The sequence below is a fragment of the Procambarus clarkii genome, chromosome 45, assembly GCF_040958095.1.
Source record: "Procambarus clarkii isolate CNS0578487 chromosome 45, FALCON_Pclarkii_2.0, whole genome shotgun sequence".
NCBI classification, from domain to species: Eukaryota; Metazoa; Arthropoda; class Malacostraca; order Decapoda; family Cambaridae; genus Procambarus; species Procambarus clarkii.
In genome coordinates this window covers 7,343,538-7,360,985 of record NC_091194.1, presented here as the reverse complement: position 1 = coordinate 7,360,985, position 17,448 = coordinate 7,343,538, and the positions used below count along the sequence as shown (strand labels likewise).

The 17,448-nt window shown below is 38.4% G+C and overlaps 1 protein-coding gene across 1 annotated transcript in view; it reads right to left on the bottom strand.

The window, feature by feature from the left end:
* Positions 1–8,012: 8,012 nt before the first annotated feature.
* LOC123769822 (synaptonemal complex protein 1) overlaps positions 8,013–17,448 on the bottom strand; it is a 28,115-nt gene continuing 18,679 nt past the window's right edge. Inside the window, exons 17-21 of the mRNA XM_069301320.1 lie at positions 15,663–15,737; positions 15,245–15,394; positions 13,665–13,811; positions 12,785–13,018; positions 8,013–9,904 (exon numbers count right to left, since the gene is read on the bottom strand). Coding sequence (XP_069157421.1) covers positions 9,785–9,904; positions 12,785–13,018; positions 13,665–13,811; positions 15,245–15,394; positions 15,663–15,737 — 726 coding nt within the window. The 3' untranslated portion in view covers positions 8,013–9,784. The remainder of the gene's footprint in view (positions 9,905–12,784; positions 13,019–13,664; positions 13,812–15,244; positions 15,395–15,662; positions 15,738–17,448) is intronic.

The window sequence follows — 17,448 nt, the reverse complement described above, 5'->3', positions numbered from 1 at the left end:
GCCCCACCTCGCTGGGATGGTCCTGGGTGCCCCACCTCGCTGGGATGGTCCTGGGTGCCCCACCTCGCTGGGATGGTCCTGGCTGCCCCACCTCGCTGGGATGGTCCTGGGTGCCCCACCTCGCTGGGATGGTCCTGGCTGCCCCACCTCGCTGGGATGGTCCTGGCTGCCCCACCTCGCTGGGATGGTCCTGGCTGCCCCACCTCGCTGGGATGGTCCTGGGTGCGTGCCCACCTCGCTGGGATGGTCCTGGGTGTGTGCCCACCTCGCTGGGATGGTCCTGGGTGCCCACCTCACTGGGATGGTCCTGGGTGCCCCACCTCGCTGGGAAGGTCCTGGGTGCCCCACCTCGCTGGGATGGTCCTGGCTGCCCCACCTCGCTGGGATGGTCCTGGCTGCCCCACCTCGCTGGGATGGTCCTGGGTGCCCCACCTCGCTGGGATGGTCCTGGCTGCCCCACCTCGCTGGGATGGTCCTGGGTGCCCCACCTCGCTGGGAAGGTCCTGGGTGCCCCACCTCGCTGGGATGGTCCTGGCTGCCCCACCTCGCTGGGATGGTCCTGGGTGCCCCACCTCGCTGGGATGGTCCTGGCTGCCCCACCTCGCTGGGATGGTCCTGGCTGCCCCACCTCGCTGGGATGGTCCTGGGTGCCCCACCTCGCTGGGAAGGTCCTGGGTGCCCCACCTCGCTGGGATGGTCCTGGCTGCCCCACCTCGCTGGGATGGTCCTGGCTGCCCCACCTCGCTCGTTGGTGACCATACATAAATTTCACATACATACAAGTATACAATATTATACAAATAATATTACTATATTATTACATTATTATTATTATTATTATTATTATTATTATTATTATTATTATATACACGGGCTTCTCAAAGTTCTTCCCATTTTTCCTGATTATTTTATAGAGCTGGATTTTGAAATTCAGTAATATTTTGGCATATCCGGATTCGTCGGGTATGAGGTTCAATGGGTTTATAACCCTATGGGATGAAAAAGCATCTCATGTTTTCTGTCCAACATTGTGGCTGAGCTTGAAACCGTTGCTCCTTGTTTGTGTTACATCTGACCCATTAAAAAAGTGGTCTGGATCAATATGGAGCTCAAAGCTCAATATGCCTCCAAATTGTTTAGTATTTAAAAAGTTGCGCTGAGATCCGCCCTGTCTTGTCGGGTTGTTGTTGGCTCTGTGGCCCTTAACCGTTCCTGGTATGAGAGTTGACTTAGTTCTGGAATGATTTTTGTCGCCCGGTATTGAACTTTCTCCAGAACAGATATGTATTTCTGAAGAGTAAATCTCCATGCTTGGATACTATAACCCAAGTGCGAGCGAACCAAAGACTTCTACAGTTGAATAACTGCCTTATTTTCCTTGAAGTCAAAGATTCGTATGACTCGGCTTAGACTCGGTTATAAGTATCTCTGGGAATTCTCATTATCTGCTGATGCAGACCTGACCAAATGTAAACTGTGTCAACCAAATTATTAGCACACCCTCCGTCGCTATGTGATGGAGTGGGAAAAGATACGTGAATTCAGAGACAATTCTATAACCAATGTTCCAGGAATTTGTAAATATTTCATTCAAAATTATCTGCTACCAGAAATTTTAGCCAAATATGAATTGCCTTTTTTTCAGAATTGCAAAACCAATTCTGCTGATTGGTTTTGCCTTTTTTACTGTAGCTCCCAACTGTTGGGCATCCCAACTGTATGACCCACATGTAAGGTCTTACATTTTTAGATATTCAAAAGCATTTGCCAGTTTTCCAACCACTTGTGGCGTTCTTGTAGATCTCTTTGTAAGGCTTCAATATCATTTCCACTTCTCATTTTATCATACATCTTAGTCTCATCTGCAAATTTGATGATGTTGTTTATAATATTCTCGTCTGTCATTGTTGTATGTGACAACGAGCGTTGGCCTCAAAATGGACCTCTGCGGTACCTCACTTACCACATTTCTCCAGTCAGATTCATTTCCGTTTAGCACGTCCCTTTGCATTCTTTGTTTTATCCGTTCTAGCATTCCCCCCATTTATTCCGTGTGCCTGTAATTTCCTTTCCAGTCTTTCATATGTTACCTTAACCAAAAGGTTGTAAAAGTTCGTGTACGCTACATCTACTGGAAGGCTTTTGTCCGAGTAGCTGGTTACCGTTTCCAAAAACATGAGTAGGTTTGTAAGGCAAGATTTATTTTTAACAAACCCATGTTGCGTTGATTTTACTATATTGTTTGTTCACTGTGAGATGGCGAATGATTCCCTCCCTAAGGATTCTCTCCATGAACTTACAGACGTGTGAGGTTAAGCTGATCGGTCGATAGTTTTCTGCTCAGCTCTTTCTGCCTTTTTTAAACAGGGATGACATTTGCAGACAGTATTCCCAATCTAGGTGGATTATCCCTTGGTTCAAAGACTTTCTGAAAAGAAGTTTCAGGGTGGGCATAGTTCATCTGGTAGTTCCTTTCCGACTTTGGATTGAATTCCATCCACACCCGGGCTTTTGAGTTTTAGTTCTGATCGTCCTGATATGCCACACCTTATGGGTATATCCCTTAATTCGTTCTCTTCGCCTCCTTTAAACATTTGTGAGGGTAATGGGATGTCGTCTAATCTTTTTAGTGAACACTGATGTAAGGTATTCACTCAGAATGTGTGCTGCCCTGTTATCGTCCATTATAACTTGATTAGTCTCATTTTTTAAGGATCCTAACGCGTCATTTTTGTTTTGTTTTACTTATATAGACATTGAACGAACAACTTTGGATCTTTATGTTTCGGGCAAGTTTTCATTTGTAGTTACTTTTGGTTGATCTGATTTCCTGGGTGGGTGAATTTAACGCCCTTCTGCATATCTCATAATCTATGTTGTTCTTCGTGGATTTATACCTTCTTCAGAGGTTCCTCTTAGTTACATCAACTTTCTTTTTTTACTGTGTCATCTATCTAGTGCCCTTCCTTTTCTTTATCTTGGTGCATGTTTTTGAACGAGTTCAATGTTGACCTATTAGAAATGTTCCCACTATGCTTACATGCCATAACCATCTATCAGTGCCCTATAGGTGTTTTCCAATTCATCTCTTATTCCTTAATAGTTTTCTCGATGGCAATCTAGAAAGTAACCATCCTGGACCTTTACTTGGGTTTCTATAATTGTAATCCATCTTAGAATGTGATTACGTGAAGGGGGTTAACCTTTCCACTACCTGAATTTGATCTAGAATGATGTTACCTCGGTTGTGAGAGAAAGGAGTCCTGTATCAGGTCAAGAAATTGTTCTCCTGCTTGTTATATTAGATTTACCCAGCCTACTGTCTCGTGGTTAAATTCCCTCATTATAAGGGTTTGGGTTTCTGATGCCGCATTGATCATACTATGCAAATTAACAATGCCAATTAATTAATGCCAATGATTTCGGGATTCTCGGCCTTCATTTATACATTCAATGCATCACTCATTTACTAGGCTTCTGGCATTTGTGTAGAAGCCATTTAAAGTCTTGACGGTCCCTGGGAGCTGAGAGATTGTTCCAGTATTCTGCACATTACTCTTCCGTATATTGTCGCTCCGTGTTAGTGCCTCCTTGTCGCCCCTGATTTTGTCCACGCTACACTTCCCGTCATCTAGATCCTCATACTACCTAAACTACCAGAGATACTTGTAGCCCCATACAAGCTCAGCTGCCAAAGATACTTGTAGCTCCATACAAGCTCAACTACCAGAGATACTTGTAGCCCCGTACTTTGGAACTCACTTCCTGATGAATTAAACAATTGTCTAACCCTTCCTCTGTTCAAAAGTAAAACCAAAAAGTACAGAATTTCATCCTTATAGTTTCCTACCTTGTACTTCAAAATCACATTATATCTTGTACTACCCCACTTCCACAATCTTAGTACTTAAGACATATCCTTACCAGTGTAATCACCTCTGTTAACTTACATTGTAGTTATTTGTTGATATAAAACCTTGCTACAATGTACCTTTTCACCTTACCTGTTAGATTAAGGACCTGCCTCAAACGCTATGCGTGTTAGTGGCTTTGCAAGAATGTAAAAATACCAGTCTTATGTAATCTCACCAACCCATTGTACCTTCCTGCAAATGATAATAATAATAATTATTATTATTATGATACAAGCTCAACTGTCAAGAGGTGGTATTTAAAGCCCCATATAAGCCATAAACAATGGAAGCTGCTTGTTCCTAGTTGCGCTCTTTAGAATGATTGATAAAGATTAAGCCACCCAAGAGGCACGGGAATGAATAGCCCGTAAGTGCGCTCTTCAACTTTCTTCAAATTTATATAGTGTTTACCTAGCAGTAAAGAGGTATAAATATACCTATTTATATAAATAAATATTTTTAAATAATAAATAAATAAATAAATAATAAATATATAAATAAATAAATAAATATATGTAAATAAAAAAATAAAAAAAAAAATAAAAAAAAAATAAAATGTTTATTTAGGTAAGGTACATACATACAATAAATTTTACAAAGATTGGTTGTATAAAAATAAATAAATAAATAAATAAATATAGTAGGCTAAGGCTTAAGCAACTGGTGTAGCCTACATCCTGAACAAGATCAGTACTTGGCCTCGGAGGACCTCGTAAGTAAGACTAATAGGAAACATAATCCTCGAATATGATGATTTAGATTTTTGGTTTATTGATTTATTTTATGATAAACTATTAAAAATAAATAAAAGAAAACGAAATACTTTAAAGAAAACTACAAATAATTAGGGGTAAACTATTATAGTTTATAAATATACATTTACTGTACCTATTTTATTACACACATAAATCACAATAGCATGATGCATCAAATGAACAAATCCACAAGTGCCGTGACGAGGGTTTGAACCTACGTCCAAGAGAATCCCAGACGCGCCTTAATCGACTGTGCCACGACATGGTCAAAAGAATTGTAACCGAGAGTTCTACTGACCTCACACGCATCCGTGTGAGGTGATGTAAATATATAAATATATTATATATATAGTAAATATATAAATATATTATATATATATATATATATATATATATATATATATATATATATATATATTATTAAATATGACCGAAAAAGTAAGATTAATAATTCTAACACGAATTTTCTCAATCTTTCGTACATTACGCTTCACTGTTGGAGGTAAATCAAAAATCACTTCTCCAAAATTCATTTTTATTTCTAGTCTGACGCGACACGGGCGCATTTTGTAAAACTTATTACATTTTCAAAGACTTCACAAATACACAACTGATTAGAACTTGCGTTTCCCTGATTTTATATCTACATTTGAGTGAGGTGGGAAGGGTGATGTGGCATTACATTTGAGTGAGGTGGGAAGGGTGATGTGGCATTAACACAAGACAGAACACTAGGGGATATTAATAGGGTATTAAAAGTATCAACACAAGACAGAACAGAAACAATGGGTATTGAATAGAAGTGTTTGTAGAAAGCCTATTGGTCCATATTTCTTGATGCTTCTATATTGGAGCGGAGTCTTGAGGTGGGTAGAATATAGTTGTGCAATAATTGGCTGTTGATTGCTGGTGTTGACTTCTTGATGTGTAGTGCCTCCCAAACGTCAAGCCGCCTGCTATCGCTGTATCTATCGATGATTTCTGTGTTGTTTACTAGGATTTCTAGAAATCCTAGTAAACTACTAGGATTAAATTTACTAGGATTTCTAGAAATCCTAGTAAACAACACAGAAATCATCGATAGATACAGCGATAGCAGGCGGCTTGACGTTTGCGAGGCACTACACATCAAGAAGTCAACACCAGCAATCAACAGCCAATTATTGCACAACTATATTCTACCCACCTCAAGACTCCGCTCCAATATAGAAGCATCAAGAAATATGGACCAATAGGCTTTCTACAAACACTTCTATTCAATACCCATTGTTTCTGTTCTGTCTTGTGTTGATACTTTTAATACCCTATTAATATCCCCTAGTGTTCTGTCTTGTGTTAATGCCACATCACCCTTCCCACCTCACTCAAATGTAATGCCACATCACCCTTCCCACCTCACTCAAATGTAGATATAAAATCAGGGAAACGCAAGTTCTAATCAGTTGTGTATTTGTGAAGTCTTTGAAAATGTAATAAGTTTTACGAAACGCGCCCGTGTCGCGTCAGACTAGAAATAAAAATGAATTTTGGAGAAGTGATTTTTGATTTACCTCCAACAGTGAAGCGTAATGTACGAAAGATTGAGAAAATTCGTGTTAGAATTATTAATCTTACTTTTTCGGTCATATTTAATAATATATGTCTACAGGAAAGACTGCTACCAAAATATACTAATATATATATATATATATATATATATATATATATATATATATATATATATTTATATATATAAATAGGTGTAGGGAGCAGGAGGCTAGATACAAGTTATCATTTGGGAGATAAAATTCTTCAAGAATCAGAGATAGAAAGACCTGGAGGTTGAAATCATGCCAGACCTGTCCCCTGAAGCCCACATCAAGAGGATAACATCAGTGGCATATGCCAGATTGGCCAACATAAGTATGGCCTTTAGAAACTAGTGTACGGAATCGTTCAGAACCGTGTATACCATGTATATCAGACCAATCTTGAAGTGTGCAGCTCCAGCATGGAGTCCATATCTTGTCAAGCATAAGACTAAATTGGATATTAAATTGGAGAAGGTTCAGAGATTTGCAACCAGACTAATGCCCAAACTGAGGGGTATGAGCTATGATGAGAGACTACGGGAATTAAACCTCACGTCGCTGCAAGACACAAGTTGGAGGGACATGATTACCCCATACAAGATTCTCAAAGGAATTGATAGGGTAAACAAAGACAGTTTATTTAACACAAGGGGCACATGCACTAGGGTACACAGGTGAAATCGAGTGCCCAAATGAGTCATTGAGACATTAGAAAGAATTTTTTTGTGTCAAGAGTAGTTAACAAATGGAATGCATTAGGAAATGATGTGGTGGAGGCTTACTCCATACACAGTTTCAAGTGTAGATATGATAGCGCCCAGTAGGATCAGGAACCTGTACACCAGTTAATTGACAGTTGAGAGTCAGGACCAAAGAGCCAAAGCTTAACTCCTGCAAGCACAACTAGGTGAGTACCTAATCGAGGTTTGAGAGGCGGGACCAAAGAGCTGAAGCTCAACCTCCCCACAAGTACAATTAGATGAATACCCTGGCTGTCTGCCACCGGACTCAAACCTACGTCCGAGAGGTTCCTAGACGTTGCCTTAATCGACTGAGCTACGACACAGTTAAAAGAACTGCAACCGAGAAATCATCCTAATTTACCAACGATTCCTGCAGTCTCTCCGAGACACATACCAAGGTTTTACGCAACTCCCCCATGCACCCGAGCTATGTCAATAGGCTGTTTTACCTCTTCGCCCTTACTTCATTACTCTTTTGTTCATTTGATGCATCACGCTATTGTAATTTCTGTGTGTACCTTCAGTTTAATTCATTCATTATGCACACCAATACCCCAGTCTGTTGGTAATAGTGGATCCCTTACCTATCCTGTGAGTGGCAATGGACCCCATACCCATCCTGTGGGAGTAATGGGAAAGAGTTACGGATGAACATAATGGGCTCAGAAATTATGGAACCTTTGACAAAGCTGCTAGATTCCTGTTCCCAACAAGGCCAGTAGATATAGGGTGGCACTCGGGTAACTTCAGGTAATGATGGTTGCCCCTCTGGGTCTCCTGTCCCCATTGAGGCCACTAAGATTGGTGGCCTTCAGGTAAATTCAGGTAGTAATGTACACCAAAACCATGCCCGAAACGCTTTGCGTAATAGTGGCTTTAGGCAGTGTATGTACTAGCTCTACCTATAAGTCTAACAATCCTTGTAAATATTTATTGTATGTATGTACCTTACCTAAATAAAATTGTATTGTTGTATTGTATTGTAAAACAGACTAAACAAGAAAAAGTACTAAGGAAAATATAAGAAACTTAAATAGCAGACTATATTTGTCTTACAACCAAGAAAATAATCTATTTATAAAATTTGACAAAAAATAAATGTTTTCTTTCCATTTTAAAGCCTGTCATAGTTGATGAATATATATATATATTATATATATATATATATATGTCGTACCTAGTAGCCAGAACTCACTTCTCAGCCTACTATTCAAGGCCCGATTTGCCTAATAAGCCAAGTTTTCCAGAATTAATATATTTACTATAATTTTTTTCTTATGAAATGATAAAGCAAACCCTTTCTCTATGTATGAGGTCAATTTTTTTTTATTGGAGTTAAAATTAACGTAGATATATGACCGAACCTAACCAACCCTACCTAACCTAACCTAACCTATATTTATAGGTAAGGTTAGGTTAGGTAGCCAAAAAAAGCTAGGTTAGGTTAGGTTAGGTAGGTTAGGTAGACGAAAAAACATTAATTCATGAAAACTTGGCTTATTAGGCAAATCGGGCCTTGAATAGTAGGCTGAGAAGTGCGTTCTGGCTATTAGGTACGACATATATATATATACTGTATATAATCTCATCAGTATATATATATACTGTATATATATATATATATATATATATATATATATATATATATATATCTTATGTCCAAATATTAATGTCATATATAAATACAAAAAAAAATTCTCATATCATATAGAAAATACAATCATAAGTAGCTTCCCAAGATGGGAAAAATCTATATTAACTTCAATAGATTGTCTATTAGTCAATGGTCTTCACCCAAATTTCAAAACCCAGTAACAAAACACCAAGTTGGTAAACTGTAAATGCTTACATGAAATCAATGGTGTTTCACTGTAATTATGCCCAGTGCAAATGGCGTGATATAACACAACAAATACAGGCAGCCTGCCTCAAAATCCTCACAATATCTGCCCAATGTTTGTTATCATAAGGCTATTATTAAATTTGTTATTTGTTATCATTAAATATTTAAGCATTACAATTAAGATACTCGAATAAATCATTTGTATCAACACCCAGTTTAAAATCCAGGTAGAAACAATCTTTAGGACTAATGGGAGGACCTTTGACAAGCTGCTGGCTTCTTGTTCCCCTCTAAGGGCTACTAGAGGTGGTGGTTCTGAGGCAAATTCAGGTAAATAAACCAAATTATTTGTATACAGTACTATACCATGTATCTCTTAATTTCAATATTTCAAAATAATATGTAGTGATCAAAATGATTTAGTAATTTTGAACAATTTAGTGCAGTACTTCCTTTCCTATTTATTTAATACTTCTTTTTCTATTTGTAGCAAAGTATTAAGATTTTAGACTTTAAACTGAACTGGGATCTAATGATCTAATATCAGTAATAATAAGGAATATCCTTCTTTTAAAACCTTTGAAACAAAATGAGAGAAAACAGTGCATGACACTACTGTGGTCTGCCACAGTCATAAATCAGTGAACAAAGATTATGCTCAGACTTATATAAATACAGTATAAGAATTCCATTATGTTATGTACATTGTTTTACGTATGTTTCATTAGAACTACATCATTAACCAATGTTAACACACAAATCTTTAGAAATCAAATAATCATGTCTGTACATTATTAAATTTTAATACACAAATCCTAAGAAATAAAGTGATCACATGTGTATGTTATGCAATTTTAACACAAAATTCCTAAGAAATCAAGTGACTGTGTGTGTGTGTACCTTATATTTTGAAACACAAATCTTAAGAAATCAAATGATCACACACGTGTAAATCCTGCTACTGTTCCGTCCATTCCCTACCGACAGGCACTGATGAGGTGCTCGGGGCTGTGGTTTTTTGTTTCGGGCTCAGGCCACTGTAGGTCTTGATGGTGTGCTTCGGAATATCTCGTTTTGCCTACAACACAAGAGAACATCTGATTTAATTCCCATTGTCAGGAACAACAATTTAATAAATTCAGTTCTATGGGTGGTGTGGGTTGGGTAAATTAGAAAATATATGTTTAAATAATAAGTAATCCAACAAACATTTCTGATTACGTTTTGGTCCATCCTGAACCCTGGTCAAATCATGGTGCGACTCCCATAAGGGTCCAGGATGGACTGAAATGTCATAGCTTTCATTTCACATGTGTCGGTTGGGTTGTTTCAGCCATTGTTATTGTGATTTATTTTCTGCAATTAAAAATATAGTTGGGGAGTACTGTAATGATGTATAGTGGAATCTTGGGTAGCGAATGTCCCTCTTTACAAATTTTTCGGGTTACGAAATCAATTTCTTCGAAAAATTTTAATCGGGTTACGCATGTTGCCTCGCATTGCAACTTTGTTGATACACGTAGGAGTCGACCAGCATGGTTCCTGGTGGCATAGGCAACCGTGCTTCATGCTTCAGTTTACCAGTGCCTCCTGATGATCGTGCTTGAATTCTTTGTAAAGAATTTCATTGTTTTCTGCTTTTTTGGTTTTTGAACATAATAGTAATTATTATATATCATGCCATGGGGTCCCAAGAAAGTCAGTGGTAATGTTTAACCTAAGAAAATAGTTGCGAGTAGAGGCAGTAGAGAATGTCCCTTCGTTATGAAGAAGATCCGCGAAGAAGAGCCTGGCGTTCTGCGAGCGCTATGTCATGGGTTCGTATCCTGGCTGGGGAGGATTTACTGGGCGCAATTCCTTAACTGTAGCCTCTGTTTAACGCAACAGTAAAATGTGTACTTGGATGAAAAAACGATTCTTCGCGGCAGGGGATCGTATTCCAGGGACCTGCCCGAAACGCTACGCGTACTAGTGGCTGTACAAGAATGTAACAACTCTTGTATATACAGGCATACCTCAGAATAAGAGTTTAATCCGTTCCTGGAGACGCCTCGCCTTCCGAAAACTCGCATTCCGAAGTTAATTTCCCCATAAGAAATAAAGGGAAATGAATTAATCCGTTCCTGACTACCCCAAAAACCCCACATCAAACTAAATTTTTATACCTAATTTACCTAATTCATCTAAATAAACCTACAAAACTGTGTTCCAGTTATTACTTACCTTGCTGTCGAGTGCTGTAGGCGTATGGAAGATGGTGAGGAGGGGGGAGGAGGAGAGGAGTTACTGTTTGGAAGGGGAGTCCCCTTCCATAATCACATCACATAACCCCATGCCTTGTAACACTATGGATACCACTTCTCTTTCTAAATTTTTCAAACCAGCCCCTGCTTGCCTTAAACTCTTTCTTATCTGCATCACTCGTTGCAGGGGTATTCTTTAGAAGGTCTTCGTGCAACACCCTGGCTTTCTCACAAATAATGGCCTCCGAAACACTATCACCCCTCAACTCCTTGTCGTGTATCCAAATTAATAACAACTTTTCCACTTCTTCAAGTATTTGTGGTCTTTGTGCCGTTAATGTTCTTACTCCTTTTGCCACTTTAGCACCCATAATCTTATTTTTCTTCTTAAGTATAGTGCATATTGTTGATGTGGCTTTGTTGTACTGCCTACAAAGTTCAACAACACGTGTACCGTTCTCATGCTTCCGAATGATCTCTTGTTTCTCCTCTATTGTCATCCTCACATGAGCTTTCTGGCCTTTATCCTTACCACTGGCTTTCTTGGGACCCATGGTGAGATATATAATAACAAATTGTATAGACAAATCACCAAAAATCCAACAAAACACTGAAAATCCGCGAGAAGAATTGATGTGGGGGTAGTCACTGAGCGCGAGACAATAATAAACTGAGGGGCGGCGGGGCGGAGGGGCGACGATCACCGAACCACCACGTGCTAGGTCGGCTGTACGCGTATCAACAAACTCGCGTCTAAACTCGCCTCCCGAAGTAACCATCGCCTTCCGAGACAAATTTTTGGAGTAAATACACCTCGCCTTCCGAAAACCTCGCATACAGGGACAATCGCATTCCGAGGTACCACTGTATCTCAAAAAAAAAAAAAAAAAAAAAAAAAAAAAAAGATATGTGAAGTATGGGAAGAACTGAAAAGTTTTGTTGAAAAAACTCACCCAGATAAAACTGTAGCAGGCCATTGCATTGACCTTTTTAATGACAATGTGATGTCTCACTACAGACAACTGTTAAAATGTAGAGAATAACAAGTGTCTTTAGACAGATTCTTAGTAAGACAAGCAAGCAGTGAGCCACAACCAGGTCCTAGTGGTATGCCTGTAAAACATAGGAGAGAGTACCCCAGAGAAGTCATCACTGCCTGATGTTATAATGGAAGGGGACTCCGCTTCCAAACACTAACACCTCTCCTCCTCTCCTCACCGTCTTCCAAACACCAACAAGAATCATCAATAAAGGTAAGCTATAACTTGTACATACTATGGTACAAAAATATTTGTGTGTATTATGTATGAAATGTCTTGTGAAGTTAATATTTTTGGGAGTGTGGAACGGATTAATTCAATTTACATAATTTCTTATGGGAAAATTCATTTCGGGTTGTGAATTTTCAGTTTACAACCTGTCTCTGGGAACGGATTAAATTTGAGAACCAAGATATCACTATATCGTTGTAGTTGATTTTTTTTTCTAAACCACGACATTTGTTGATACGCATCTTTCAGGTTTTGGGAGGAAGATTATAAAATTAAGATTAAAGAAAACAAAACACATTTAAATCACATACTGAACTTTCATGTGAATCAGTCTCTTATGATAATATTTCTTTTATGTAGTACAGGTACAGTATAATAAAACTCATCTACTAAATAAGTTACACTTTATACATACAAATAAAATATAATTACAAAGCCACAAACCTTTTTCTTCTTGTGAGATAATTCTCCAACACCCTTTCTCTTCAGACTCCCAAAGAAGGACGAAGTTGCATTCCTGTTATGTATAGCAGGTGTCTGATTATTGTGAAATCCCGGTGTGCTGACTGAGCGAATTATTGGGGCAATATTAGCTTTAGGAATTTTACCAACTCTAATAGAAGATAAATTCCTCCCTGTTCGTTTCATTTCCTCAAACGGGTCATCACTGTCAGCAGCCTGTAAATAAAGTGTAGTGTGTCAAAAATACAGTATTAAATTCCAGTTGCCAAGAGACAGGAAGCTTGCACTTAGGTTTATCACAGTCTCCAATAAATCAACTACTGACTTTTCCCTGGATGCAACACACAACAGTTGCTTAACTCTCAGGAACTTATTTCCCAGTGGGCATCGTTGGTTGAAAGCGACTGGCATTGAATGCTAAACAGCACATAATGTCTGTCGTTTTCAACCAATGGTGTCCACTAGGTTAATGGCAAGTGAACAGAGGAATCAGGTGATAGGTCCCCATAGGCCAACTACTGACATTCTGCAGGATGCAACCCACAGTTGCTTAGTTCCCAGGTCCCTATTTTACTATAATGTGAATAGAAGCATCAGGTGAAGGGAAACATGTCCAACCATTTCTCTCCCACCCGGGGATTGAACCGGATATCCACAATTCTGAGTCAAGGGCATTGTCCACAGGACCCATATTATGAATCTGACTGCAGGCATTTGAAATACTGTATATGGCATCTGAAGTATGTATCATAGTACTCAAATAAAATCGAATAGTATCTAAGTGGTCATAAAAAAATAACTAGACATTGAACAAGCTACAGTGTGCATGCATGTGAGTACAGTACAGTATATGTGTACTCGCCTCAAAATTATAAGCGTCCGAGCTAGAATCCCCAGAGGCTTCACCATTACCCGTTGAAGCTAGGAACACGACACGTTTCTTGTTTTCCGGAGGTAAGAGCATGCGTCGTCCAGTCTTAAGTATTCCAGGCGCTTGTGACTGCATCTGCTGTCATAAAAGTGGTGCATAAAGTTTTGAATGATTTTATTCTGTATTGGCATGTACAATACAGTACTTACATTCAGTAGGAAAAGACAAATAACACTCTACAAGCTCAACAGGATTTCTCTATTATAAATAAATACTCCCAAACTATAACGTTAAATACATTATGAAAATAAGTCAAAATAACATTGCTGAAACAAAGAACTAGAACCCATAACAAGCTGACCAACTCCTGGGTACCTATTTACTGCTAGGTGAAGAGAGGCATTAGGTGATGGGAAACATGCCCAACCATTTCTGTCCCGCCCATGATTCCCAACTGTGAGTTGAGAATAAACCAAACTGTATTACCAGGACCCTTTTTTAACATTTATTTATTTATTTATATACAAGAAGGTACATTGGGTTAAAGAGAATACATAGCATAGTATTTACAATCTTGTAAAGCCACTAGTACGCGCAGCGTTTCGGGCAGAAACATATTCTAGGATGGACTATATAATAATACAGTAATATCAATTTATATTCTATTTGTGTCCACCAGGTGGCATAACTCCTAAATAGTTCTTCATCTTAATAAACCCAGTTGTTAATTATACTTTTGTTAGTATTAAAAATATGTAAAATTTATTATAATTATAATAATTATTATAACATTTACCACTGCAGCCACTAGACTCTAAAAGTGAGTTATGTTCTAAAGCACTGTTTCCAGAAAACTGCATATCATTACTAAATTTCTGAATTGATACACATATATATAAATTAATTTACATCTCCTAGCTCTCCACATATGTCAGTTGCTTAATTTAGAAACTGTACTTGTGGTCGATCTCGAACACATTTATGATGTGACGACTTATACTGAATTTTGTAAATACTGTAGCTCATTAAGATTGTAAATTGCTTAGCTAAATGAATTGTGGGGTTCAGTCCCTGAGCCCATTATGTGCCTCTGTAACTCTTTCCACTAACATCCACAAGATAAGTATGGGGTGTATAATAAATGAACTAAACTAAAAAAAATCATAGTAATAAGTATTCCCCTAAAAAATGAACTAATCAAAACTCTCATATTAATCTTAAAATACGTCCAAGATGCTCAGAGTGACTGGCGGTTTTATACAGATATGTATTATGAAATAACTGTAATCACATCCTATGCAATCTTTAAACAAAAAAATATTATTATTACATTACTTTATTATTATCTCCTAAGGATACAGTTCACATTGCACACAAGATGGTGCCCCAACAGATCTTAAAACCTACCCAACTTTACCTAGCTCAAACTAATACATCCTAACCTAACAATATATACAGTTTTTAACAAACATAAATTGAACCTTGTCAAATTGTCTTGTGTACAATTTGATTATACCCTTCTTGTAATGTTGTGAATATCAGTAAACATTACAATTAGTAGGCCTACTTACTTCAGACGGAGGCTCTTCTGTCTTCTGCACACAAGGTGATTTTGGTTTTAAAGGTTCGGCAAAAGTTGGCATAGAACGCAAATATTGTGCCGGGCTTGGTGTTTTGAACACTGTTTCATCAGCCTTTATGGGCATACTCTTTGTTGTTCCCTGGGGAAGATGACGTGTAATTTTATACAAAAACATGATAGATATTACCATATTTGCTGGAGAATAGGATGCATATTTTTAATCCACCACCAACTAAGTATACGTATAGTACTATACTGTATATTTATATGCATAAAACTATATGTTTTAACCTACAACATTTAACATTTTTTAAGAGCTATTTAATAATTTGTGTGTGTGGTTATAAATCAATAAATTATAACCACATAACAGTACTGCAGCCATATGTAAACAACAATATACTCACCTGGAGGCTGATAATCTCCATTCTTAGTTCTTCAGCATCGGCCTTCAGAGCACTTACTTCAGCCATCAAACTCTCCTGTGAAAATATGCAGTAGTCATTTTAGTAATCTTTTCCAAATATTCTATATACTGTACTGTAATAGAATAATTTAATACATATTTTTGAAAGTAACTGGATTAAAATCTATTCTCTAGTTGTATATTCTAGATCCAATCAAAAATCTCTTAGGCAATATTAACGGTAGATCACCTGTAGCATGGTAGCCAGTGCTGTCGGCTCATACACAAATGGTCTCGGGATTCGATTCCCAGACAATGTGAGATATTTTGACATTTCCTTACACCTGGTGACTCTCTTCACCTAGCAGTAAATACAGTAGGTACATAGGAGTTAGGCAACTGTTGTGAGTTGCATCCTGAAAAAAAGGTTTGTAGTTGGCCTCATGGAACCTCAATAAACCTAGCTATACACATTCTATCCATGACAATGGAGAATTATAGTTAGATCATAAGCATGTTATGAAAATACATTTCAAGAAATATTGTAAAAACTATATGTGGTGATGAGAGCTTGACTGTCAGAGATCCCAAAGCTTAGAAAACCAACCAGAAAGATTAGGCCAAACAAATCAACCTATTGTTTGAAAGAAATGAAAAATGAGAAAAACAAGGCAACCGATCATTTCCACCAGAAAATAACCCTAACCCCTTATGTGTATTTCTTCCAACAGAGGGCAGCCCAGGTTACCGCAAATCCTTGAACCTGTTCACCTGCCTCGCTCACTCACCTGGTGCAGATGGAGCTGGATGGCCTCTGCCACTTATTTATTCATGCAAGGAGTGTTGATTTTCATTGGAATTCCGGTTCCATTTGAGGCCATTTTGGTTTTGCTTAATTTATGCTTCAAGCCTTTGTTTAATATAATCTATATTTCATATTCTGAGTTTTTATTTCACTCCAGCTTTTAGGGTAGAATTTTTTTCCCTGGTGACTGGCTTGTGTCTTCTTTTATCAGCCAGCAACACCTTCTCTCAGGGGTTGAGATTTCTCCTCTACAAGCCGGACCCTCTGTGAGTTGGCCTCTTGGTGAGTCAGCCCATATAACGTGGCTCATCTATGAGTCAGTCCCTATAGAAGTCAGCCCCTCTATGAGCCAGCACCTCTGCAAGTCGACCCCCTCTATGAGTTGGCCCCTGTACAAGTCGTCCCTTCTACAAGTCATCCCCTCTATGAGTCATTCTCTCTACAAGTCATTTCCTCTACAAGTCCATTTGAGTAATAGTCCTTTGCAACCAGTACCTGTTGCTTTTGGGAGGCAGTTTCCCCTCATATTCTCAGTTGACTCTTGTCTCCATTGTTTCTCGCTTTTATCAAGATACGTAGTTTTTGCATTGCCTTACAATGGTCTTAGATCCCCTGTCTCTATGAGCACATCAGACTCTGGTCCTGGTATTTAGTAGGTCACACAAGTCCAAAAGAATATGCAAGTCCAAGGGCCTGTGCAAGTCAAGAGGCTTGATAGTTTTGTGAAAGTCTCTCTGGTGCCAGAGCCAATGCACAAGGGAACTATCCAAAGCCAACCCAGGAAAAATCATTTCCGTATCCCTGAATTACAATTTCTTAGGCCTTTAGAGACTTTACTGTTGGCAACGAAACCTTATTACATGAACCCCTAAAGGCTACAGCAATCAACAATTCTAAAGTAATGCACTGATAATCCATGGAATAACATTTGGAGTACCTGTACTGTACTAACTAGGTCAGGTTCATATTAGCAATATGTAAT